At 55.3% G+C, this 25,295-nt stretch overlaps 1 protein-coding gene across 2 annotated transcripts; it reads right to left on the minus strand.

The window, feature by feature from the left end:
- Window positions 1–442: 442 nt before the first annotated feature.
- On the minus strand, window positions 443–25,168 carry BCL7A (BAF chromatin remodeling complex subunit BCL7A). Of its 2 annotated transcripts, none has more exons than XM_037817247.1 (6): window positions 24,953–25,168; window positions 18,229–18,310; window positions 14,650–14,746; window positions 9,690–9,848; window positions 3,954–4,135; window positions 443–807 (listed from the first exon to the last, which is right to left on the minus strand). In XM_037817247.1, exons 1-6 carry the CDS (start codon window positions 25,042–25,044, stop codon window positions 736–738), a joined length of 684 nt encoding a protein of 227 aa, XP_037673175.1. In that variant the 5' UTR covers window positions 25,045–25,168; the 3' UTR covers window positions 443–735. The 2 variants fall into 2 exon arrangements, with proteins under 2 accessions (XP_037673175.1, XP_037673176.1); XM_037817248.1 differs by having other exon boundaries at window positions 444–807; window positions 4,017–4,135.
- Window positions 25,169–25,295: the final 127 nt, after the last annotated feature.

Below are 25,295 nucleotides of genomic sequence, written 5' to 3' on the forward strand. Positions count from 1 at the left end.
CGAGGCCAGCCCTTGAGGACGGCTCCCTGACACCCAGGGCACCTTGGGCCCTGGCCGAGCCCCACCCCCAGACCCAGGCAGGCCAAGGAGTTCCTGCTCTTCCCCAGCCCGAGACGCCCCCTCTCCTCTCTGTCTGCTCTGCTCCGTCGGAAGTCCTGGGGCAGGGAGGAGAGAGATGCCGGGGGGGGGGGCTGCTGCCCCCCGAACAAAACCAAGAGGGCACTTCGCAAAGGGAGATGCAAAACAACCAGGGAAACATGCCGGAGGTCACCTCAAGAGCACAAGGCACAAAAAAAGAAAGCGGACGGAATGACGGAATCGGTGAACAGCGAAAAGCCCCGACGAAACGCGGATTCCTGATCAGTACCACCTTCCGATAGCTTATATCGTTAAATAGAGAAGTGGAAATTAAAAAAAAAAAAAAAAAAAAAAAATACAGCAGCAACAGAAACGGGACCTTGGCTTCTGAGACAGTGTGCAGACCCTCCTGAGCTGCCAACGCCGCCCGCCCGGGACCGGGACGTCCAAGTCCGAGTGTTTTGCTTCACAGCAGAAAGTTCTTCAGTGTCTGAGAAGTTACGTTGCTCTAGTTCTTCTTGGATTTGCACTTGGTAAACTCGTAAAGTTAGCAGTTCTGTCCGCACCCGAGAGGCACTGCTCGGGCCAGGTTGTTCTAGAATTAAACCTGCAGAATGTACCTTCCGCAAACACGGATCCGGGGTTTTAACTTAGTGTCTACATCTCCTCGGAGTTTTGTTGCGAAGCCTCCAGTTTCATCTTTTTAGAGGGCGGCACTCCTTCGAAATCCTGAAGGGAAAAAGAAAAGACGAATAGGGTTTAATAGGCTGGGAGTGCAGTTGAGACCCCATGTGAGGCTGTCGGCACAGAGAGGAACAGGGCATTGCAGGAATTGGGATTCAAACTCCCACCCGGGTCTCCGGAGCCTGAGTTACCCAGTCCCAACCCCTCAAGGCACCCTCTCCCAGCACCCAGGCTACTCCCTTTGCCTCCAGCTCTCCCTCTTCCCCACCCCAGCAGAGGGATCAGGTCTGGCTATTGTCAATCTTCCGATGTGTGACCAGCAGGGCAACTTCTCGTGTAGGGTCCGCTTCTTGGAGCCCGAATGCCGTCCCCCGCAGGCAACCCCAAGTCTGCCACATTGGCCTCTGCTTCCCCGGGGCCCAGCCCAGGAGCCAGCACGGGGGCACCCGGCAGTCACTAACAAGTGTTCGTTATTCTGGGGAAGGGGTCTGTAGGTGTCACCAAGTTCCCAAAAAGTCCCACGACCCAGAAAAAGGTTAAACTCTCACTCCTCATCCACTTCCCCCTTGACAGCCCCAGTTGATTATCTTGGGCATCTCAAAATCAACCAATCACTGGGCTCAGCTTCACTCCGCACAGCTGATGGGCACACACACCGCTGCCCTGTCTTCCCCATGCCTGACGATGGCATCACCACCACTGATGGGCAAACCCCACCAGCTCCATCCCCAAGGTAACCTGGAGCCCTCCCACTTCTCTCCTCCACCCACGGCCACTATCTTTGGCCTCCTCAACGGCCTCTCGGTGCCTCTTGGGCCCCACCGAGATCACTCAGCACAGCTAAAGTGACCGCTTTAAAACATAAGTCATACAGAAACCATAAATCCTCCCAATCCTCTCCCACCGACTTGAGAACAAAATCCAAGTGTCTTACTGTGGCCAATGAGGCCCATCTTTGTACGTCTTGTCTGTTCTTTCCCTTGGCTGCCGCACTCCAGCTGTCCCAGCCTCCCTTTCTGTTTGCCCGTCTCGAGGTCCCTCTGCCCAGAAACCCTGCCTTCCCAGCTCAACCTTCTCCTCCTCCAGATTCCCAAGCAACAGCAAAAGGGACCCAGGAGAACCCCCAATCCCGGCACTCTCCTTTACGTCACTCTCCAGGTCCGTTAGGGTACTTCTCCTACCACAGCCTTGGCACCATCTGCGTTTGCCTGGATGCCAGCTGGCCCCGGCTCCCCAGCCCCATGGGGGCCCTGAGAGAGCAGGGAGGGACCACAGCTGTCCGCTCACCTGTATCCAGCATCTGGCATCGTGCCTAGCACACAGTGATATCCAAGAAAGGACACTGGGCCCTGGTGGAGGCTGGTGCCTTAAACTGGGAAAGGATACAGGGTCTCTGGGCTGAGCCTGCGAGCAGGAAGTGCAGGGGGGCGGGAACCCCACTTCCTTCTTTCTTCTTCCATCCTTATGGAAGCGATACAAGCTACAGGCTCGATGTGGATGAGACACAAGTGGGCCCCCGCACTGCCCAAGGAGGGCTCCTGCTCGGTTCCAGTGGGCTTTTGGCTCTGGGAGCCCTTGGCTGGGGGAGGGGCCTCCACAACCCACGAGCCTGGGAGCAGAGCCCGTAGCTGAACTACTGTGCACCAGCATCCAGACGCAGGCAGGCAGAGAGAGGGGATAAGGCAGCGGCGGAGGAGAAGAGACACAGGTCAGACCCGGCGGGGAGAAGAGCCAGGGACATCTGGCGGAGGGGTGGGATGGGGGACGGGACAGGAGGACATTTTTATTATTTTACAGGAATACCTGACCTTCAGTTAAGCCACTGGCTTTATGCAATGCATCCTCCCTCTTGCTCACAAACCTTAAAGCTCTGGAGGAGCCACTGAGGCCCATGTGTCCCCGGGCATGTGCATGAGACTGTGCTAGAAGGTAGGACACCCAGGCTTTCCAGATGTCAGCAGAGAGCACGAGCTTCCTCCAGGGTGTGGATCAAAGTTTCAAGCTGATCGCTCCTGAGCTCCAGAGGTCAGGAGACCCAGATGACATCTTGGTTTTATAAACCTTCTATAAGGCTTTGATTTTAATTATTTTTAACCAAATGGGCTCTTGCTCTACCTTCTGCTCTGCAACCTATTTTCCTTTTGCACTGCAAATGAGTATTTCCTTCTAAGAGCTGTACGCTCATCTGTTTTATCTACGAACCACATTCATTTAACCAGCCCCCTTTCCACAAACTTAGGTTGTGGTCCATTTTCTACCGCAGCCAGCAAATCTTCAATCAACACTGCCCTGTGTCTTTGAAAAGTTCCCATGGGATGAGCTCCTGGAAGTCAAACTGTTCAAGTTTTCCATCCAAGGGGATGAAGGTTTTGAACTGAGAGGCCCGGCCCCTTTGGGGAAGGCCTGCTGCAAGGTCCACAAAGTGCAGACCCGCGACACCCAAAGTCTGAGTCAGCCCCACCCTCCTCCCTTCTTTCTGTTATTATTTGTCGCCAGTTTCTCTGAGGAACAGGAAAATACTCAGTGAAGAGGAGAGCCTTAGCAGTTAAGTTTTGATACCTCTGAACATTCACCACTCCTAGATTAGCACAGACAGTTTACAATAAAAATCCTAACAGTCACCATGGTGGGGGACGCCAGCTCTCTCTGGGTCTATATTCTCTCGTCTAATATTTCTGGCTCCAAGACAGTGACTGCAGTTTTGCAGCTGGATAAACTAAGACTCAGAGGCGCTAACTGCCCAGTGGAGAGCGACGCAGCTGGGATTCGGACCCACACTGGCCTTTGGGAGGTTTGCTCCTAACCCCCGGGCCACCTGCTTCTGTGCCGTGAGTCACACGAGCTCCTGTCTAGTGGCTGGGACTCAGAAAGGCACTGAGCAAGGGAAGGGCAGTCTGCTGGAGAAGTCCAGTGGAGGAGGCAGGATTTGGGGGTTCTGAAGACTTATCTTCCTGGCTCCAAAGGAAGAGACTGTGGGCCCCGGAGCCCAGGCAGTGCTTTTCGTGATCTTGGATAAACAAAGGGACAAGGCTGAGACTGGGATAAAAGAAGCCTGTCCTGTCCACCATGGCAGCCCCATGCTCAACAAACAAATGAAAGGTCCAAATTAAGTTCTGAAGATCCTGCCCCAAACACACATGACAAAAACAGTAAAAAAAAAAAAAAAAATAACAGAACACCTTTCAACGTACCCCCGACACCCCAACGGGCTCCCGGCCGGTCTGGCTGCCCCTCTGAGGCCTTGCTCGAGGTACCTGAGAGATTGACGACGTCTCTGTGGCTAGACCCACGTCTCCAGACGACGGCCTTTCTACTTTCTCGGAACTGTTCGAGTTTTCCATCGAAGACTGTGAATTCTGCTCGTCAGAAGCGTCTGAGGGAAAAGAAAGACAGAGGCTGACTTCAGAACGTGAGCTGCGGAACCAGACGGGCCAAGAGCTAAAAACACCTGCAACCTGGGAGTTTTGTGGCCAGCAGTCTTTCAGGACTGCAGTGGGATGAAGGGCTTGGGAAGCCTCTTATTTAGGTTTTGGGGAAGCCCTTTTGAGCAGCCAGGCCCCCACTGGCCCTGGGGCTTCCAATCCTCCTGTACACCTGCTGCACACCTGCCAAGCACCTGGTGAGCACCTAAGACGGGGAAGGAGGCTGCAGCCTCCTGGCTGTGTGTGCACAGCGCCCCCTGGTGGGCCCGGAGCGCCCGACAGCCACGACTATAGGCTCCCTCTCCCGCCCTGCCCTGTTCCTTTAAAAAGCCTAAGTTCAAGGAGAACGTCAGGGGCAACCGGCCCTTTATAAGCATTTCTCTTAATCTGTCTTTTTCTGATTATTAGAGCAATGACTGGTCCATGCAGGAAACAGAAAAGACAGAAAAATAAAATTAAAATGACCTATAATCTTATGCTACCCACAGATACCAATCCTGCCAACATTCTAGAGGATGTATTTCCATGTTTCTGGATGCATGCATTTAATTCCCCCCTTTCTCCAAAGGGGGATCATACAGTATTTTGGAAGAAACTCCTGGTCTTTAAAAATTCTCTAAATACTAGAGCATACAAGCTAGCTGCTTGACATTCTGTTGACAATCACTTATTCCACAGATCCTTTACTGCCAGTTATTTCTCATGACTTGGTCTCCTCCTTCCCTAGTTTCTTTAGAAGGAGGAAGTGCAAGCTCTAAGGTGGTACATACAGCCTTGGTGGAAGAGAAGGTTCTGGTGGTTTCACTTGCAGCTTATTGTGTACAAAGCCGGAGCCCACACAAGGACAGCAGAACTCCAGCCCGGGGCCCTGCCCCCGGCCGGACCCAATGCCTCAACAACTACTAAACAATACTACTAAAGGACACGCAAGCAATAGAGATTCCCTTCCAGGGCTTCTGAGGCTGAAAAGATGAGCTCAGCCGCGGGAGCTACATGGGGGTTAGAGGCCGCCCCCACCTGCAGCCCGGGGCTGCCGTCCTCACCAGGCCCACAGCCAGGTGGACGGGGGGACCACAGGGTGTGGAGACGGGCGTGGGTTCGAACGCCGCCTGCCGCTCGTGTCGCTGGCGCTCACCTCCCAGTGGCTGTGGGAGTGAAACAGAATCAGATGGAAAGTACCCAAAGCAGAGCCACCCCAGGGACCACTGGGCAAGGCCCCAGACTCCCATCAGCCTGAAATCGCCACAGTCTCAATATTATCTTTTACAATCAGCTCAATGTTATATTCTATTTCATAGTGTACGTGTTTGCTTTAAAATAAGCATTTAAAATTTTAATTGACCTTCCAGAAACCTTGGCCCATCTGTGGCTTCTCTGTCCCTTTTTTGGCCTGCAGTGGGCTCTGCCACGTGGAGAGGTGGGGGGGGCCCTCAGGTGTACCCGCAAAGGGGCTGACCGCCCAGAAATCCCGGCCAACGCCCTTCCGGCCCGAGCACCCGGTGGGAACCGGCCTCGGAGGTGGCAGAGTGTTCCCGGGCTCAGCAGAGCAGCCGGTTTCTCCCAGCGCAGTGGTGCTGGAATGCACCCAGGAAAAATTACTTTCCCGGGGCCTAAATTTAGCCCAGGGAGCTCGGACATTAAGTCATTCCCTGAACTCACTCAGCAGTAAACAAGTTCAAGGCAAGGTCAAACAGCTGGCGGCCGAGCGCCCCGGCCCGTCTCGGGCAGGCAGCGGGCACCCACCTGAGAAGGTAGGAGAACCTGCCCCCTCCTCCCGTTCTGTGGGGAGCTCGGGCAGCCCCCAGAGGAGGGCAGGAGGGCCTGGCTTGCTGCCGGAGGAGGCTGGGCAAGCAGGCGGGACCACGGGCCCGGGGTGGCACCCACTTGGGCCTGCAAGGCTGGTGGAAGTGGAGGATCAAAATGTGGCAGCCACAGTGGCACTAACCCCCATGTAACTCCCGCGGCTGAGCTCGTCCTGGCAGGGGAGACCACTATCCCAAACACGGGAGGAACGAGGCCCTGGCCAGAAAGAAACCAGGGTGTGCACGAGGCAAGGCCATGGCTGGTAGGGGCGGCCCACACCAGGTCTTGTGCAGCCTCAGCCCTCAGGACCCTCCGAATCCCTGCAGCCCACCCCCTACCCACCATGGCCGGGCACTCGGCTCACTCTCCTGCCTCACCAGCAGCAGCCTGATGTGGAGGCCACTAACCTGCCCGGGTGCCAGGGGGAGCCCAGCGCCCCCCGTCCAAACCCCCAGGCCCTGGTCCCAACCTCTCCACCCCCCTGCCTTCCACTGCAGAGCCCCCTGACCAGGAGGGGGACTGGGCAGCCTGAACTGGGGAGCACAGGGGCAAGGCAAGGACCACAGACAGAAACTGTATCGAGGCCACTCGGGCAGGGGCTCTCGATGGGCAGCAACTGTACCCCCAGGGGACATCCAGCAGTGTCTGGGGATAGCTGATGGTCGGAAGGGCTGCTGCTGGCAGCCAGTGGCTGGAGTTCGGGGAGGCTGCCAAACCCCACAACACACAGGATGGCACCACAGCAAGAACGGCCTGGCCTGACCTGTCCACAGTGCTGTGCCAAGGGACGGTCACTCCACCTGCACCCTCCCCGGAGGACACTCAGCAGGAACCGAGGGACATTTAAACACACCCATCCTTTGCCTACGCAGCTCCACCTCCAGGAATTTGTCCTCCAGATATACCTATACCCGTGCAAAGATGCAAAGAGATGGGTGTGCACGGGCTTTCCCCCAGGTCTGTGCATGCAAAAAAGACCAGTAACAACCCAGATGAGCACCACAGAGAGGTGTTAACTATTTAAATTAATCACAATTGGTTCACAGGACTGAAGGTAAGCAGCTGGCAAAGAGGATGACAACCTAATGCAGAGCAGCCTGTGATAACTGCGACATTGGGATGGTTTTAAAAAGGGGGTATTACCACCCTTGTTTCCTGGGGTGTTGACTATCTCTGGAAAGCCAAAGAATAGACACCACAGGGGTGTTCCCCAAGAGGTGGGGGAGCAGGAAACTGGTGGAGGCGGGGGGCACACACTTCACTGCATCTGGGGTAATGTCTGAATTGTCAGTCCCCCCAGGTGTCATCACCTGCCGCCACACCTTCCTCACCCAGCTTGGAAGGGGCCCCACCCCGAGGGCCTGAGAGGGGTGCCCGGCGGCCCTGCAGGCAGGTGGGTCCCCTTGGCTTTGCACAGCTTCTCCCAGCCCAGGGTCTGGGCCGCACACCTGCACACACCTGAGGGGACGCTGGCCGCAGAAGGAACCGGGCAGCTGTGACCTCACCTTCCCAAGGGGCTGCCAAGACCAGAACGCTGCTGGACTGGTGAAAGCTCTCGGAAACGGCCACCCCCTTGGGAAAGGTCAATCTCGCCACCTGGGAAAGCACCTGCCGTCACTGACCCTGCGGGACCGCACACCTGAGCGCTGAGAGCTCGGCTCTCCAGGGACCCCCCACGGCTTCAGGAAGGTCGCAAGTCCCTGCCGCCTGCCAGATTTCCCCATCCCAGCCTTTGTTCCCTGCTCTCCTTAATTCGGGCTCCATGGTCTGGTGGCCCCAAACTCTGAATAGCTCCTTTGAGTCATGCTGCCCCAACCTTGGTCCCTTCTCCCTGGGGGGCCCGTACCCCTTTCCTTCTAGCCCAGGTCAGAGAGCACCTCCTCTGGGAAGCCGGCTCTGAGGCCCCAGGCTCCCTTTCCTTAGCGTCCATGGCAGCAGGGATCACAGACTCAAATGTCCCCTCAGGGGCTACGGAGGCTCCATAAATGCGTCAAGTGGACCAGTGAATTTGGACAAAGGTAAGCTGTGCAGAGAAAAGCTAAAGTAACATTTTCTTCTTCAAAGAAATTTGTACTCTCCCTGTTGTCGTTAGAAAACACAGCCTTCCCAGCCTTTTACTCCTCTACCTTTGATAGGGAAACAGTTCAAGAAATTTCTTGTTTTTCCTATTGTAATAGATTTATAAAGAAAATTAACTGTGCTTGTGTCACTGGCCCTTTGGCCTCAGTGACAGGGAGACAAGAGGGACTGTGAGGAGTGGGAGAGCCGGGAAGCTGCTGCCCCACGGGAAAGCAGGCCCGGCACCGCCAGCTCTTCTGATTTGTGCAAGGGAAGCTGGAAATCTATCTTATTTTAAGTGCAATTGCTCAATTTTTAAATCTGGACGTCAAATTCAAATTTTTACGAAATGCAGGCAGGCTGAGAGCCAATGTTCTGTGGCCACACCCAAGTGCTGTGGCTTCCGTGGACATAATGCTCAGTCCCTGCTGCTTGTCTGCGAGTCTGTGGGGTGGGCCGTGGGTCAAGTGTGCAGAAGGGGAGGGGATGGGACGCACCCAGGACGGCCCTCCTCCCTGAGCAACGCTGGCTGCCCCCGAGGCGCAACCCCTTCCAGCACCAGGAACCCCGGCTCCCAGCCAGCTGCCCCCCAACTTTGTAAGCTGCACCTCGGCACGCCAAGCCCACAGCCCCACCGGCCCTCAACCCCAGCTCCAGCCTCCCCACGGCCCTCCCATCATGGACAGTCGCAGCGCCTTCCCTGGGTCGGGGACTCGAGTCGCCACAAACCCACCCTCTCTCTTCCCACATTCAATCCACCAGTGAGGACCCTCACCTCTGCCTTCCAGATACACTCTGACGTTAAGACAGTAGGGAATGACCGCTCAGGTAACTTAGGTATACGATTATGGAATTTCGGATTATGTAAGAGAACACTCTTCTTTTAAGAAAGCATGCTGAGGTATATAGAGGTGAAATGTCACAATGTCTACAAGTTACCTTCAAAGGGTTCCAGAACAAAATATTTACAGATGGAACAAAAATAAATAAATAAATATATATATATAAACAATTGTTGGATCCAAATAAACTTTTCTGTATACTTGGAATTTTTCAATTAAAAGGATCTAGAGATCTCAAAAAAAAACACCCCTGCCCCCCCCATCACACCACTCCTTACCCCGCCTCTGTTCCCACCCTGGACCCCATCGTCTGTTCTCGCCCAGAGCAACTGGAGTGCCCCCCAAAACCCCAGTGGCTCCGTCTCCCTTGGTGTCAAAACCCAGTGGCCTCATGAGGCCCCTTCCCCCGACCTCATCCTATTCTTCATGCCCCTCCACCCCACCCCACACCGCCCCCGCTCACTCTGCTCCGACCACTGTGAGCACACTCCTGCCCCCTCGCCCAGCGTCAGACTCACTGGCTCCAGCATTGCTTTCTCAGTGGGGCCTTCCCGGACCTCACTATTTAAAACTGCAATCTCCCCATGCCCTGGTTCTACTTCATGAGTCCCCAGAACACTCATCATCTCAGTCCTAGATTATGTGGCTTTTTAACTGCCCTGCTCCCCCAGTGAACACGCAGGCTCCAGAGGTTTTCTTTCTTCCACTGCTGCCTCCTGGGCCAGTGTGAGGCAGGGGCTGGCCACACCCAAGGTCCGGGTGGAGGGTGCCGCCCTGAGCCCCAGCCCTGCAGGGCACCCACCTTCAGCCCCGGGGTGGTCCTTCCCATCGGCCTGGACATCATCGGCCTTGGCCTCGGTGGGCGCGGCTGAGGTGGGCTCCGGGGCAGGGCTCGAGTTGCTGCTGTTCTCCTGTTTGATGGGGGAGGCATCCGCGATGGAGCTCTGGTTGCTGTTGTCATCTGTGTTGGGGGGACAGAAGCAGAGGGTGAGATCCCACCAGCTGCCGAGGGGAGGCAGGTTGGGGGGCTCAGCTTCCCCTCGCTCAGCAGCTGGAGCCTCACAGGATACCTCCTCCCCTCGAAACATCTGAGCTGAACTGCACCCAGGGCCAGCGTGCATGTCCTGTGAGGCAGAGGACCCCGGGCACTGGGCCTGGCCTCCCCCGGGGGCTCGCCAGGGAGCACAGCGCAGTCATGCAGGAGGGTCCTGGGATCAGGGGCAGCCAGCTGGGGAGGGTGACTGCCAAGGACACTCGAGGTCTAATTCTGGAAGCGGAAACCACACTCCACGTGCACCTGGCTGGGAAGTAACCCAAGGAATGCAGCTCTGCCTGCAAGGCAGTATTGCCAAAAGCCTTTCACCCGAATTCTGATACATCCCAAAGTAATTTGGGCAGAGAATGCAGATATATTTGCAGGGACCCCTGGGGAACCGGGGAGAAATGCAGAAGTGTTGGACATCCCCACCTGGGTTATTACTGATATTCTTGCAAACGGTGAGGACTGACAGTTTGGTAGGATGAGCCCTCGATCCTGGGGCTTGCCCTTGTGAAGCTTTTTGCTGCAAAGGAGAGGCTGAGCCTACTTACAATTGTGCCTAAGAGTCTCCTCTTTTGTTTCTCAGATGTGGTCTCCCTCTCTAAGCCCACACAACAGGTAAACTCACTGACCTCCCCACTATGTGGGACATGACTCCCAGGGGTAAAATCTTCCTGGCAACTTGGGACAAGACTCCTGGGGATAAGCCTGGACACAGCATCATGGGATTGAGAACATCTTCATGACCAAAAGGGGGAAGCAAAATGAAACGAAATGAAGTTTCAGTTGCTGAGAGATTTCAAATGGAGTCAAGAGGTTACTATGTGCTATACAGATAACCTTTTTTACTTTTTAGTGTATTGGAATAGCTAGAAGGAAATACTTGAAACTGCTGAACTGCAACCCAGTATTATTGATTCTTGAAGATGACTGCATAACTATGTAACTTAAATGATGTGACTGTGTGATTGTGAAAAACTCGTGGCTCACACTCCCTTTATCCAGTGTATGGATGGATGAGTAGAAAAATGGGGACAAAAACCAAATGAAAAATAAGGTGGGATGGGAGGGATGGAATGTTTTGGGTGCTCCTTTTTACATTTATCTACCTATCTATATATCTATCTATTTTTGGAGTAAGAAAAATGTTCTGAAGTTGACTCTGGTGATGAATGCACAACTATTTGATAGTACTGCGAATGACTGACTGTACACTGTGGATGACTGTAGGGTGTGTGAATATATCTCAATAAAACTGTATTAAAAAAAAAAGCTCTTCACCCAAATCTCATCAAGCTCTTGACCGACTTCTGTTTCATAAGATATAAGAGGGGAGAGGAACAAGTTAATCATCATCCAGGAAGTGGACAAATCCAGAAGGTGGGACATGCTCCAGCTCACTCAGTCAGGTCCCTTCACTACGTCAGCATCATTAAAAACAGAGGGACAGGGAGGGAGGGGAACCGAAGACTGAGGGAAACTACAGATAAATAACGACTGAACAGGACAGACGGACCAGGTTCAGAGCCCGTTGTTCAGGCCAGTGGTAAGAGACGTTTGGGGACAACTGGGGAATTCGAATACAGTCTGGATGTTGAAAGACGTTAAGGAATTAGTGCTAATTTTGTTGGTATGATAATGGCACAGGGGCATATAGAAAAAGTCATTTTTAGTGACGCCCCCGAGGTGTGTAGTTGCAGACTCAAACCAGGATGCGTGAAACTTTAAGATACATTAGCACGGATTGTATACATTTGTCAGAATTCTCTGAACTCTACATTCAAGAGCTGTGCATTTCATTATTTCAATTTAAAAACTTAAGATGTTTAAAAAACAGATGAAGCAAGTGTGGCATGATGTTTGTTAAAACTTTGTTAGCAAGTATATGGGGGTTCATGATATGACTGTACTATTCTAGGCATTTGAAATTTTTCATAATTAAAAAAAAGGAAACTGTGGGGTGTAGGAATTCTTTGTTCTGCTCGATTTTTTTGTAAATCTAAAACTGCTCTAAAAATAGTCTATTGATTTTCTTTAAAAATACAAGAATAAAACTAGAGAAAATGGGGGGAAGGGGAGGGGAACGTGTTAACTGGGCGAAGGCCTCAGTGCTCAGGATGGTGGAGTGAGACGGCCGGAGCACCTGTCCCCCTGCCCCCCGGCCCTCCCTGAGAGCAGAGTCGCTTTAAGCTGCAGAGGCCCAAGCGGCGATTTCAAAAATAACAGCACGCTCCAACGCTGCCTTTCTGGGTCACGCTGTCCCTGGGACCAGAGTCATTTTGGTAAAGATGGGAGAGTGAGCAGGTGGGAAGCCAGCACGTTCTGGGCACCCAGCGTGAGCCTGGAATGGAGCTCCCCATCTAATCTTCAGCCCTCTGCTGGGAAGGTGCCGTTACCACGCTCACCTTACAGAGGGGCAAACCGAGGCTCGGTGAAGTGGAGCCCTCACCCAGGCTGACCTGCCGAACCCTGACCCCTTCCTCCACCCCAACCTGCCAAAAGAGCCGCTTAAGAATTCTGGAATTAAAAAAAGAGAGAGACAGATGTGTCCTCTTGATTGACCTTTCAAGAAAATCTAAACCTCCCTACGTCAAGGAGGGAGAGAGAGAGGCTGGCCTGTGGGTTCCAACAAGAGGTTTGTAAAATAACCACGAGTGTCGTCCATTTACCAAGTTTTAACTGCCCAAGCCTAGCCTGGTAACCGAAACAGTATGCACCTCATACTCGGGCCAACCTAGATGAAAAACATACCCCCCCACACCCCACCAAGCGCTCACCCTCCTACCCAAAGCCTCCAGGATGGCCCAGCCAGGCCCACGGCTCTCAGGGGCAATATGCAGTGAGCCTGGCTTCTGGGCGAGGGGCCCTGCCCCAAGCAGCAGCTGTACCTCCCTGGAGACTTCGTCTGGGTGAGCAGCCACAATCCTCAACCCTGCAAACGAAGGCCCTCGAAGCCAGCCCTGCTGATTACTAACCTCCCAACCTGAGGACACTTACTTCACCTCTCTGAGCCTTGGTTTGCCCATCTGTAAAATGGAGCTCATTTTTAGGATTAAACGAGACAATGCATGAAATGTGCTTAGCATGACGACTGGCAGGTTGTAACTGGTTCGTGTATGTCGGCTACTGACCTCCCGAGTCTCCTTTAAGGTACGATCTTTAACACTCACGCAGGCCTTATGAAGTAGCCATTATTATCGCCTTTCTATGGATTTAAAAATGTAAGTAAAAGCAGGCTGGGGGTAAATAACTAACCCAAGAGCCAGTACGAGACCCTGGACGGCCAGGATTTGAAGTGGGTGGGTCTCACGCCTGCACTTGATCTGGACCTCGGCTCTCGAGGCCTTGCCTTGCAGCTCTGTCCTCAAACCAAAGTCCCGAGCCAGGAGCGGGGACCCCTCAGTCCCGAGAGGGGTAGGAATGCTAAGGGACGCCAACGGAAACATTTCTGAAGACGAAATGAATCCCAACGACAATTTTAGGACTAGCAGGAGGCTTTCCTGACATAGCTAACTATTGGCAAAACTCCAGTGTGATTTTCTGCAGCCACTTTAGTGATAAGCAACACTCCCTGTGCTCGAGGCTTCGGCCGTCTTTCAGACCAGGCCGTTTGAGCAAACAGGGAACCTCACTGGTCTTCCTTTCCTGGAACCAGACGGAGCCTGTCTAGAAACTCAAGCAAGCCAATATTCCTACTTATTTACTTATCCTGTGATACCACCTTATAGGAAAGGTTTGGAACGGTTAAAACTACAAAGAGACTGATATTGGATCAAGAGAAGAAAAAGCAAATGTTGTAAACTCTCCTGCCACGAGGCAGGCAGGTGACAAATGAGGAGCAGCTCGTGCCTTCCCAAAGCAAACCACTGCCGTCAGAGGAGGAGCCTCCCCGGGCAGCCAGATCTGACACCTCAAAGGATAACGAAACGCCAGGTTTCCTGGCTTACAGGCAGCAGCAACTAACTCAGTGTTTACGTTTTCAGGCTTGAAGCTCTGAGGTTTGAAGCCAGAGGGTGGATTTCCTTGGAATGTGGGGACGAAACGGAGGTGACATGATGGGGGCTTCTAGGGACTGGGGATATTGTCTTGAGCCGGCTGCGGGTCTCACGGGCATGCTGCTGGTGACTGTCTCAGGGAGGTGTGCCCCTACGACTTGTTCCTTTCCTCTCCGGAGTAAGAAAAGAAACGAACAGCAGCAATGCCAAAACAACAGCAGACTAGCTGACGCACACCTCCGCCTCGATCTCACCTGTGCAACACCGTTCACAACACCGTTTACAGCAGAGAAAGTTAGGCAGGCAGGCCCCAAGGATGACAGCAATCGACACGAGGCCAGAAACAGGGTTTCGAGCTTCTCAGCAGCCAAAGCAAAGAGGGAAATGGAGAATGCAGTTGCTTACACAAAATGCAAGGCCTAGGATGGAGACAAACATATCCCCAAACAAAACATCCTGGGCACTTGGGCCTGACACAGAAGTGCCCCCGTGAGGTTTTTGCCACCAGGTGGGGAGAGCATCTTCTTTTACATCTCTTTCTAGACATGGATTGCTTCCTTGGCTGGCTACACCAGGGAAAGAAACTCCCCCTCCTTGCTGGGCCTTCTCCTCGGCAGAGAGGCCTCCTGGTCCTGCCCGGCCCTCCCGTCCTTTCCCTGGAATGTGAACAAATGTGCTAGTGAAACAAAAGCATAAGCGAGAGCCTTGCCGCGGCCGTGGGAGCTCACCGTGCATGTCCATCATTCCCGGGGAGGAGCTGTTCTCTGGAGTAGTCACCTCCGAGCCGCACTTCTCGTCTTTGCCCTTTTTCTTGTTCTTATTTTTCTGGAGGGGAAAATGGAGAACAATCAAGCCACCAGCCCAGGCGTGCACATGTGCGAGCAAGACCCCAGGGGCGCAGCGTGAATGCTTTATTCTCTGGGTTCCTCTTTGATCACCCCCAGTCCCTGGAGAGCTTTCCGGTGCCTGCGTCTGCACACGTTACATCAGGATTCGGGCCTCAGTCACTTGGGAATCAGAGAGCCCGCAGAGAAGAGGATCCCGGGGCCGGGTGGCCGGCTCGGCTCAGGTCCCTCAGTAAATACATCTGCCTCGATCCACAGGGCAGGCCCCAGCAGACACCCGAGCCCGCTGGCTGGAGGCTCTCCTTCTCCAGGGAGGACGCCTGGGGAGGCCACCTGGTTGCCCGTTTGCCTGGAGCAGGTACACACTGATGCCACGGTAGCGATGGGGAACACAGCTCTCCCACCTCCACCGTCACCAGGCTCCCGGGCTGTGCCTCTAGAAGTGTGGTCAGCTAAGGAGGGAAATTCTGAGGAGGGGGAAAGGGAACCCTCTGCTTTTGCTGTGCAGTTCCCCCTTTTACAATAGAAACAGAATCATGTCAGAAACCTTCAGTGTGTCCGTTGGTAAAAGCCTCAGATAAATCAGGGTATACTCACGCAATGTAAGGCAATGCAACAGTTGCAGAGAATAACACATCTCTTTGTGTGCTAATGTAGAAAGAGCCACAAAATTAGTAATAATTCTATATTTCTAAGATGTATAAAGAAAAGTACAGAACATGTGTATAAAATGCCACTGTTAGTGCCAAAGGAAAGGGTGTGTGTGTGTGTGTGTGTGCGCACCTGCCCACCACACTCTCTCTGAAGGATAAACAGAAAAAAACTGGTAACACTGGCAGCCTCCAGATTAGGGAGCTGGGTGGCTGGGGGAGAGGGGGACAGGGATGGGGGGCAGACTGAAGAGAAGACAAGTAAAGAAACTACATGTGAAGAAAAGGCAGCTCCACTGGGGCAGAAGGTAGATTGGTGGTTGCCAGGGCTGGGGAAAGGCGGAAGAGAGAGTTAAGTACCAAAGGGTTTTCTTTTTGGGGTGTTGAAAATGTTCTAAGTTAGACAGTAGCAATGGTTGCACAACAGTGTGAATATACTAAATGCCACTGAACTGTACATTCTTCAGAAGGTGATTTTATGGTATGTGAATTACATTCTTTTTTAAATTAGACAAGTTACAGGTTTATAGATGAGTCATGCAGAAAATACACAGTTCCCATATTCCTCCCCTATTAATACACTGCATTAATGTGGTGCTAACTGTACTACTAGCTACACCCCATCGTTCACCTTACAGTTCACCAGCCACATTCAAATAATTCAGTGTTGCATGAGAAAAGTTTAGTCCAATTTCCATTTTATTGAGTTTATTAATAAATTAATAAACTATTAAAGTTACAGGGCTCTTCCTCTACCAAAACTATACCCGAGGGTTAAAAATTTTTTTTTGCAGTAACACACACACATTTCCCATTTCTAGCACCTTACACAATTCAGTGGCATTAGTCATGTTTACAAAGTTGTACTTAGCATCACAACTATCTGTTACCAAAACTTTTCCATCACTCTAAACAGAAAATCTTAATTTAAAAAGTTTTAAGTACATCTGAATTGCACAGTTTTACCTATTTGAAAGAATAAAATGTTTAAAAGAATTCTAAAAAAAATTAGCATCACCAAGTATTAATTTGGTGTTTAAAAAATGAAACACTCTCTCTGCAAAATGCAGATTCCTAGCTATAGCAAACTAGAGATTCCCATTCAGCAGTCCTGGGTAGGACCTAGGGATCTGCATTTTATCCAGATTCCCAGGGGACAGGAGGCTCAGCCAGGCCTGGGAAGTATGGTGCTGGAGGGAAGGGGTGAAGAAGGAGCTGGGAGAGAAGAGGGAATTAGCATTTCTCCAGCACGGCCTGCCAGCCAGCACCGTGTAAGAATTCCTTGCATGATCTATTGCCTCTGCTTGGTTGCAGAAACCCAGGAGCTACACATCACTGCTCCATTACACAATGGAGGGAGCCGGGGGGCCTGGCGAGGTGGGGCCACCTGTGCATCATCACAGGTGAGCTGGGGGGGGCACCCAAACCCCCAGCCCGGCGCCCCCACCCCGCCCGCAGCAGCCCCGCCCCGGGGACGGCCCCCGGACCACGTGTCCTCCCCAATCACTTTCCGTTTGGCACCTCCCTGCTGGCTGTTTCATGCTCTTCTATAATTATCTTTCCCCAACGAGATTATGAATTCCTTGAGAGCAGGGACCACGTCTTCTCAAATGCACGCGGCGTTTGTACCACACTTAGTGATGTGCAAGGCAGAGATGGGCAAGAGCCAGACGCTGCCTTCGAGGAGCGTGTTGGTGGTGCTTTTGGGTGGAGCAGCCACGGTGGCTCCAGAAGCCATGGCTGGAACTGGGGGCGGGAGGCTACCAACATACCCGGCCCCCACCCACCCACTCACTGAGGGACAAGCATCTAATCAGAGTCCAGAAGGGAGCCTTGATCCTGCTTGGAGATCCAAGATTCTTGGGCAGGTAACCAAAGAAGGTGGAGGGGACCCGACCCCTGTCTTTAGGGGGAGACCAGACCCCTACACCCCCCAGCCGCCCCATCCACCAGGAGCCACGAGACACGTGGACTTAGCCTGAGCCACTGTCAAGAAGGAAAGCCCTGTGTTTGGGGAGCTGAGAAGGCACTCCAGGAAGAAGGAATGGGCCAGGCCACAACTTGGAGGTGGGACTGCTCTGGTTCTGACTGTAATGTGAGGGGCTGACACAGGGTCTTCAGGGGTCCAGGCCTGGGTGCCTCGCTGGCTGCACTGGGGGGCAGCTGCTGGTCATCTATCCCCCCCCACCCCGAGATGTGCACGGCCGTGGGGGCGCCCTCTGGTGGTCGTGGTGGGGATGGTTCCTCCTCCCCACGGGAGCCCCCCATCAGGGCCCTGCACCCAGCTGGAGCCTCTCCCCACCACTGCCAGGCTCCGGCCCCCAGAAGGCTCTGCAGGGGCAGAAAAAGCTGCATTCTGAGGTCAGACCAGCTGGAGCGTGATGCTCCGCTCTGACACCAGCTGTGTGACTCTAAGGAAGCAGCTCACCTCTCTGAGTCATTTTTCTTGTTTGTGCAGAGGGGATAAAGATCCACTCCATGGACTCAGTATGAGGAATAAACATTACAGCTTTTAGCATGCGCTTGGTGATTGTAAGGTTCTCAGGCCTGGGCAGCAATCCCACCCCCAAACCACGGTGCCCAGGTCCTGGGGAGGGGGCACCTCTGGATTCAGGGCACATCTCCACTGGGCTCTCAGCCTGGAGAAGATGACCTGCGGGGACACTGCCCCCAGGGACTACGCTCGGGCTGGACTAAGGGGGTGGGGTGAAGCAGGCCCTGAGCTGTGACTTCTGCTTCCAACTGGCCTCAGCCCTGGGTTCCTGTGGGGGTGGTGGCACCCCTCCCCACCCTGGGGGACCCACGTACTCACATCATCAACCTTTGGCTCCGTCACGGGAACCCACTTGTAGATTCGCAGGGACGTGTCACCCACAGTCACCCACTTCTTCTCCCTGTGGAGACACGGAAGAGCCCGTTACCTTCTGGAGCAGGTCCCTCCTGATCCCTTAGGGGGCGGGGACATGGGCCACGCTCTCGGGGCAGCTGTGACGTGGGCGGCTGCTGGGCCCAGTGGTCAAGAGCGGGGGCTCTGAGGCGCACAGGCGCGGGTCTGAATTCAGGCTCTGCCCAAGCTGGGTGCCCAGGCCTCAGTTTCCACATCTGTTAAGCCACAATATGGTCACCTTCCTCCCTGGGCTGTCTGAGGAGTATGTGAGACAACACACGACAAACGGTTCTTTGGTGCCGGGTTCGCGGGAAGTGCTTGATGAGGGGCTGCTGCTACCGCTGACCCTCAACACTGCAGAGGGAGGGAGCCAGGCTCCTGCCTTCACCCACCACTGCCGACTCCACGGGGCCGCTGAGCCCTCTGGGGGGCCGAGAGGACCTGCTGTGGGGGTGAGGGGCCTCACCAAGGACCCCAGGGACTCGTCCCACCCTCCAGGTCAGGCTCCAGGAGCAGATGAGTGGGAGTGACCACGTGGGCTCTTCTGGGCAAACGCCATTTGGAGGCAGCTGGGGGGAGTGCAAGAGGCCGGGGGTGTCCCGGATGCTCAGTGGCCTCAGCACCCCCCCCCCGCTCCAAAGGGCAGTCCCCAGGGACTGACAGGGATGAGCTGCAAAAGGGAAGCGTGGCCTGGCCTTGCAGGTGGCGAGCACAAGGCAGACTGGCTGGCAGGAGGCACCACCCCTTCTCCATCTGCCCAGCTGCCTCCCAACCTCCTGAGCACCTGGGGGATGGAGCCCAGGCTCGCCCAGCTGCAGGGGGCAGGTTTACAGACGAAGGAAAAGGGGTGACCAGTGCTCATTAGTGATCATTTCTGCCCCCTCCTCCACCATCACCATCAGCTTCCCCAGCCAGGTCCTCCTGGACGCCCCAGACAAGAAGCCAGGTCATGTCACTTCTTGCATCAAACGCCCCAGTGGCTCCGTCTCACCCACAGTGGGGACCAGTGCGCCGCAGATGAGGGGACTGAGGCCCGGGGAGCAGGAGAGATGCCCAGAGGCCCCACCGGACCAATGGGCAGCGCCAGGACTCGAACCGAGTCCACACTCCTCATGCAAGGCCCGGCCGTCTCAGGGGAGGGAGGTGGTCACTGAGTCCCGCAGTTCAAGCAATCCCAAATGTGATGCTGGCGCCAGACCCACACCTGGCACAGGTGGCAGACCTGCAGGAGCCCTCAGCAATTTTAGGGACAAGAGCTCCACCGGAACTGAGGTGACGTGGCATGGGCCCCTCTGTCCGAGAGCTGCCCGGCGCCTCCTCGGGTCTCTTTGCCCAGACTCCACCTTGGCTCTACCCCCTCTTGTGCCAGCGTGACGCGCCCCAGCCCACCCAGCACCCCTTTACCACAGAGGGATCTGGGTGTTCACGCACAGTCAAAACCTGCTAACCCAAACAACCGACACTTCCACTCCAAAACTCGCTCTGCTTGCTCGGACACCCTCCTGCAGGAAGCTGGGGCTTGGCTTTATTCTGCTGGGGAAGACTTCCGGTGCCTTCTACATGGCAAGCACCATATATACTGTCTCTCTAGTGCATACACAATCTCGCATGGCAGGAAATGTCACTTTCCCGTTTGACAGGAAAAGAAACTGAGGCACAGGCAGGTGAAGTCATCCCCAGAGCCAGTATCTGATCCCTGACACCACAATGCTTTTGAAAGCAGCCTCTTCTACCCGCAGAGAGGATGAAGTGGAGACAGAGCTGAATTTCCGCCCATCCCAGGGAGAGGCAGGATGGCAGCCCACTATCCCAGCTTTTTTCCACCTCCACTCAGAATCATCGGAAGGGTGCCTGGAAGGGACAGAGACGGCCCTCGAAACTGCCTCGGTGACAAGGAAAGCAACAGGAGGGCGGCCACACTCCAAGGGCACCGAGTATTTATTGACAAGCCCTTCTTGGAGATTCCTGCAGGCCTAGGAGAGAGGCATAACTGCCACCCCACCTTCCAGGTGGAGAAAAGGGAGGCCCAGAGAGGTTGAGCCACTGGTTTGTGGTCACACAGCTAGCAAGTGGCAGAACCAGGATTTAGTCACAGGCTGTCTTATCCTGGAGCACACTCCCCACCACTCCGTGTGGGGTGAAAGCTACGAATCCACTCTAAACACATCAGTGACTAGAAGTTGGACAAAGGAGCACAAATTGCTAGAAGCCCGTGCAAATGGCAACACCACCCGCACACAAGCCCTCAGCCACCTTCCTCAGCCTGGGCCGCAGGAAGTCAGCAAATCCAAGGTTCAGTTATACATATATGTATAATATATAAGATTTAGTTATATATGTATTTATATATATACATAAAAGTAGGTGGACTTGCATTACACAGGACACCTTTGAGGGCAGAAGCTGTGCTGGAGATCTGGGTTCTGTAGGCCACACATGAGCCAGGATGAAGGTTTTCAGTTGAAACTGCTTCCCAGAGAGCTTTCCGGCCACAGTGGGTCACGAGCTGAACGCAGCCAGGTTCTCAAGCGTCCCTTTGCCCAAGCGGGCGACCCCATCTGCCCCAGTCTTCCCCGACACCAGACACTGTTCGTTAGCTGCATTTCCAGGTGTGAACATCAAGGCAAAAAAAAACATGACAAACCTGACCTTCTGCAGAGGCCCGGCCAGCAGCCCCTGGGGAGGAAGGGTCCCCACGGAGCTCAGCTATGAGTCACCGAGAGCTCCAGGATTTCACAGGTCACTCAAGCGAGCTCAGGGCACAAAACCCACCTGGGTGCCAGGCACAGCCTTGGGCAAACACCACAGGAGCTCAGGGGGGCAGCTGAGATTTCCCACAACTGCCCCTCCAGACCTGTCACTCTAGAACACACACCAGCCCTGACCACGCCAGGGCATCAAGCTACACCCGTCACCCGGGAGCCAGGATGGCAATCAAGTGGCCAATAGGCCCACTGGGTTTGGTCTGCATGGTACTTTGCAAAAATTTTAATCAACTGCCAAGCTTAAAAATAAATCAGACTCCATGTAAAAACCCAGGCTCCTGGCTCCTCTGGAGAACTCCAGCCATTGGCCCCGGGGAGCCACAGGCCCTATGTGCCCTCCGGCCTCGCTGGTCCCTGGCAGCCAGCCAGGCTCTGCTGTTACCTCTCTCTTCCCCATCAGACTTGGGCTCCTGAGTCAGACAAAAGCGCCCAGCTGTGGGAATATGGCCCCCAAAGCGCCTCCCAGCACAGGCTCCTACATAAACTGCAGGCGCCCACCCCAAATTTTCCAGGACAAGGCTGATCTCCAGCGTCTTCCTGGGTTGAAGTCCAAGCGTAAACCAGGGAAACCCTCATGGGTCACCCCCTCCCCAACAGGGCCCTGCAGATTTAGGGAGTTCTAAATCCTTGGCATGGGATTCACCAATCCCATGGACCAGTCCTTGTAGCCACAGGAGGCGCGACCTGGGGCCTGGCAGGAGGGTACCCCTTATGAACCACTACCCCCCACCCACAGGTGCTCAAGGAAGCCCCAAGTGCAGATATCCCCATCACTGTGTCACTGAAGGAGGGGACGAGACTCTCTCTGCCCTCGAGAGTCACTGAGGCAACCTTCAGACCAAGTGCCCCGGGGTCCCCGGCCTGACCCCACTTTGAAGCTCAAGCTTCGGCTTCCTGCCCAATGACTCCTCCCTCCTCTTTTCCACCCACACTGCGCCTCCTAACCCCAGCCCAGGTTCCCCAAAGGGGGCCCGCTGTTTTGTTTTTCCCTCTACCGTCTTCTGGCTGCCTCATCCTCTACCCGCCTGTTTTTTGCTGAGGCACCAGACAGAAAGGAGCAGAGAAAGAGCCAGCAGCTACAGATGGGGAGGCAAGGCTGCCGGCTTTTTCTGGAGAAGGAAGTAATAGTACAGGGGGTCACTGGGCTGAGAAGAAACCCCACCCGAGAGTTAGAGACCAAATCCAATGCCAGACACCTTGACCTTCCCTCCACCCAGTTAAAGCTGACTTTCAGGTAAACAACAAATAACTTTTAGTATAAGTATGCCCCAAATGTTGCATGAAACATATTTATACTAAAAAAACAAAACAAAACAAAAAATTCATTGTTTATCTGAAATTCAAATTTAACTGGACAGCCTGTGTTTTGATTTGCTAACTGGGAAACCAAAGGCCCAGCCAGCAGTGAAATGCATGGTTGACAGGCACGCAGTTAATCAACAGCCTAAAGGGAGGCCGACTAGAGACCCATCCTAAAGGCACAGAGAAGGGGAGATATGGCTTCTCAGGGGCCGCTGAACCCCAGACAGAAAGCCAAAGCCTTTTACACTTCAGAGGGGGCCAACAAATAGAGCAAGTCCACAAGGCCGAGTTTCTGCAAAGTCCGCTGCCTCCGAACGTTTGAGGGCGCCCATGTGGCAGGATGGGTGCTTTTGGAGACACAGCTTTATTCAGTCCTTAACAGCCCCAGGAGGAAGCCAAGCAGCCTGGGGACCCCCCTTTCTGTGAATCATTTAGAGATGATACATGGTTTGTCCAAGGTCAAAGCAAGGAAGTAGACTGGGAGCTCAACCAACCAGTCCCAAGGTCCGAGGTCTTAAAGCAGACATGGCATGTGACGACCAACGCCACAGGGATGGCAGGAGGGAGGGGGCCATTCCTCACCCCCTCCAGCCCCTGGGCTCAGCGGGATCAAAGGCTTCCAGGCGGCCCTGGGGCCCACCCGCAGAAACCCCCGCCTCTCCATCTGCTTTTTCTGCAGAACAGCTGGCCGGGTACAGGGCCCTCAGCCAAGCTCCAACCCAGGGCAGGAGGCCCCACGCTGCCTCTGAGATCAGAGAGGGGCAGCTCGCCCCAGGCCCCTTCCTAACACCCAGGAAGATGACAGAAGGGACTCGGGGCCCACAGCCCGGTTCTTGCACAGGGGCTGAGGCAAGGGGACAACTCCAGCCTTCTCTACTGGGACTTGCACAGGAGAGGGAGTGGCTGGGTGTGTGTATGTGTGTGTGTGTTGGCCTGCAGCTGTTTCTGCCATTTTTAAATGGCTCCATTGGGGCATGGGGCACCCGCACGCCAGGGGAGCTCCAGACTTGGATGTTAACTTTGAAAAGCCTCCCCTTCTCACGGTTCTGAAAATTCTTTGTCCCACTGGAGCCAAACCCAGCCCACTGCCGGGCATCCGGCCATCCACAGCCGGTCCTTCCATAGGAGGCCCTGGAGCACGTGGGCTTTATTGATTTTCCTCTTGCCTCTTTTTGTTGGGTTTGACTCCAAACGGAGAGCTAACTTGTGACACCGTGGGACCCAGAGATTGACCCCCAGTGGTTTTTAGAGACTGAGGCTTACCAAGAAGTTACACCCCCAAACATAAACATACCCTGCCACGGGGCCTGCCCGGTTTCAAAGCTTTAAACAGAGGATCAGGACAAGCCCACGGGCGCTGACACTCGGGGACAACGTCGCAGCTGTTCCTCTCCCTCCCGGACCCCAGTGAAGCCGTAGGGCAGGGAAAAAAAAAGTTGAAATCAGGGAGCCGGGAGTTTTCCAACAAGTCAGACCCAAGCGGCGATCTTGGTGGAGCCTGGGGCCTGGCCCTCCGGCGGTTTTCCAATCAAACCCCGACAACTCCGTGGAAACCTTCAAATCCTGTTAATTGCAAGGCCACGCTAGACGGGATCTAATTTGAGCTGGAAAACCACGTCCGCCCAAGCCCAAACAGCCCCGGCCCCCCGCGCAGAGAGCAGAGAACAAAAACAACGGCTCCCTCCGCAAAACAAACACGAGCTTCTGTTTGGGGAAAGGCAGACGCGGCCCAGGACCAGTTCGGGACCAAAAAACATGAGCTCGGGCCGCCCTGTGCCTCGCCCGAGACCGAGACCCCGCGCCGGGCAGGGCCGGGTGGGAGGCGGGGGCCCTGCGCCCCGGGGCCCGGCGGCTTTCCCTCCCGGCGCTCGCCCCCGTCTTTCTTCCTCGCCCAGAGCCCTCGCTCCAGGCAGCCCAAAGCGCTAAATTTAAACGGCTCGCGCTCTGCAAACTCCGCAGACTCCAGGGCGCGGGGCCTGGGAGGCGGGGAGCGAGCGAGCGAGCCGGGGAGGGAGGCAGGAAGGACCGAGCGAGGCAGCGAGGCCCGGCGGGGACGAGGGCGCGGGGGCCGGCGCTGCGCCGCCCGGGGCGCGCGGGGAGGAGACGGTGGCGGCCCCGGGCCCGCTCGGTGCCTGCACAATGGAGCTCGCGCTCCTCGCTCGCCGGCATCTCGGCCCCCGGCGCGCGGGAAGCCGCTTTCATGTGACTTGCACAAAACGAAATGGCTTCTGGGGCCGGCCCCGAGTCTCCCCTCCCGGGAGCCGAGCGCCGCGGCGGGGGGCTGCCCGCCGTCCCCACCGCGCGGCCCGGGGCGCCCCGTCGCCTCCAGGCTGCCGCCGCCGCGCCAGGTGGGCGACAGGCGCGAGCGCACCTGGGCAGCGGCCGCGGCCCCCGCCTGGCGCAGGTGACCCGGCTCGCGCGCCGCCCGCCCGCCGTCTCCAACTCCGGGCGCCGCGGCCGGGTGGGCGGCCGGGGAGCGGGGCGCGGGCCAGGAGCGCCGCCGTCGCCCCGCCAGCCCGCTGGAGCCAGTCTCCCGGCTTTCCGCAGCCGCGGCGCCCGAGCTCGGAGGCGCCTCCGCTTACCATTTGCGCACTTTCTCGATAGCCGCCATGACCCTCTTGATATCATCTTTGGCCCGGCTCCTGGTCTCGGCTCGAACCGACCTGCCCGACATGGTGCTGGCGGGGAGAGAGAGGCTGGGGGAGCGCGCCTGCCGGTCCTGCTCGCGCTCCGCGGCGGCCACACTCTCGCTCGCTCGCTCACTCACACAGACACACACACACACACACACACACACACTCACGCACGCACACATACACACACACACACACAAAGCCTGGTGCCGCCGCGCGCCCGGGGCCCAGTGCGCAAGCGCCGGGCGGCAGCTGCACGGAGCAGGGGGAGCAGCGCCGCCGCCGCCGTGGC

The sequence above is a fragment of the Choloepus didactylus genome, chromosome 23, assembly GCF_015220235.1.
Source record: "Choloepus didactylus isolate mChoDid1 chromosome 23, mChoDid1.pri, whole genome shotgun sequence".
Classification (NCBI taxonomy): Eukaryota; Metazoa; Chordata; class Mammalia; order Pilosa; family Megalonychidae; genus Choloepus; species Choloepus didactylus.

Coding starts and splice junctions, on each gene's coding strand:
- BCL7A (XM_037817247.1), bottom strand. CDS start 25,044: ATGTCGGGCAGGTCGGTTCGAGCCGAGACCAGGAGCCGGGCCAAAGAT. Junction 18,311..24,952: donor ATCGAGAAAGTGCGCAAATG/GTAAGCGGAGGC, acceptor GTGTCTCCACAG/GGAGAAGAAGTGGGTGACTG. Junction 14,747..18,228: donor CGGAGCCAAAGGTTGATGAT/GTGAGTACGTGG, acceptor TTTCCCCTCCAG/AAAAATAAGAACAAGAAAAA.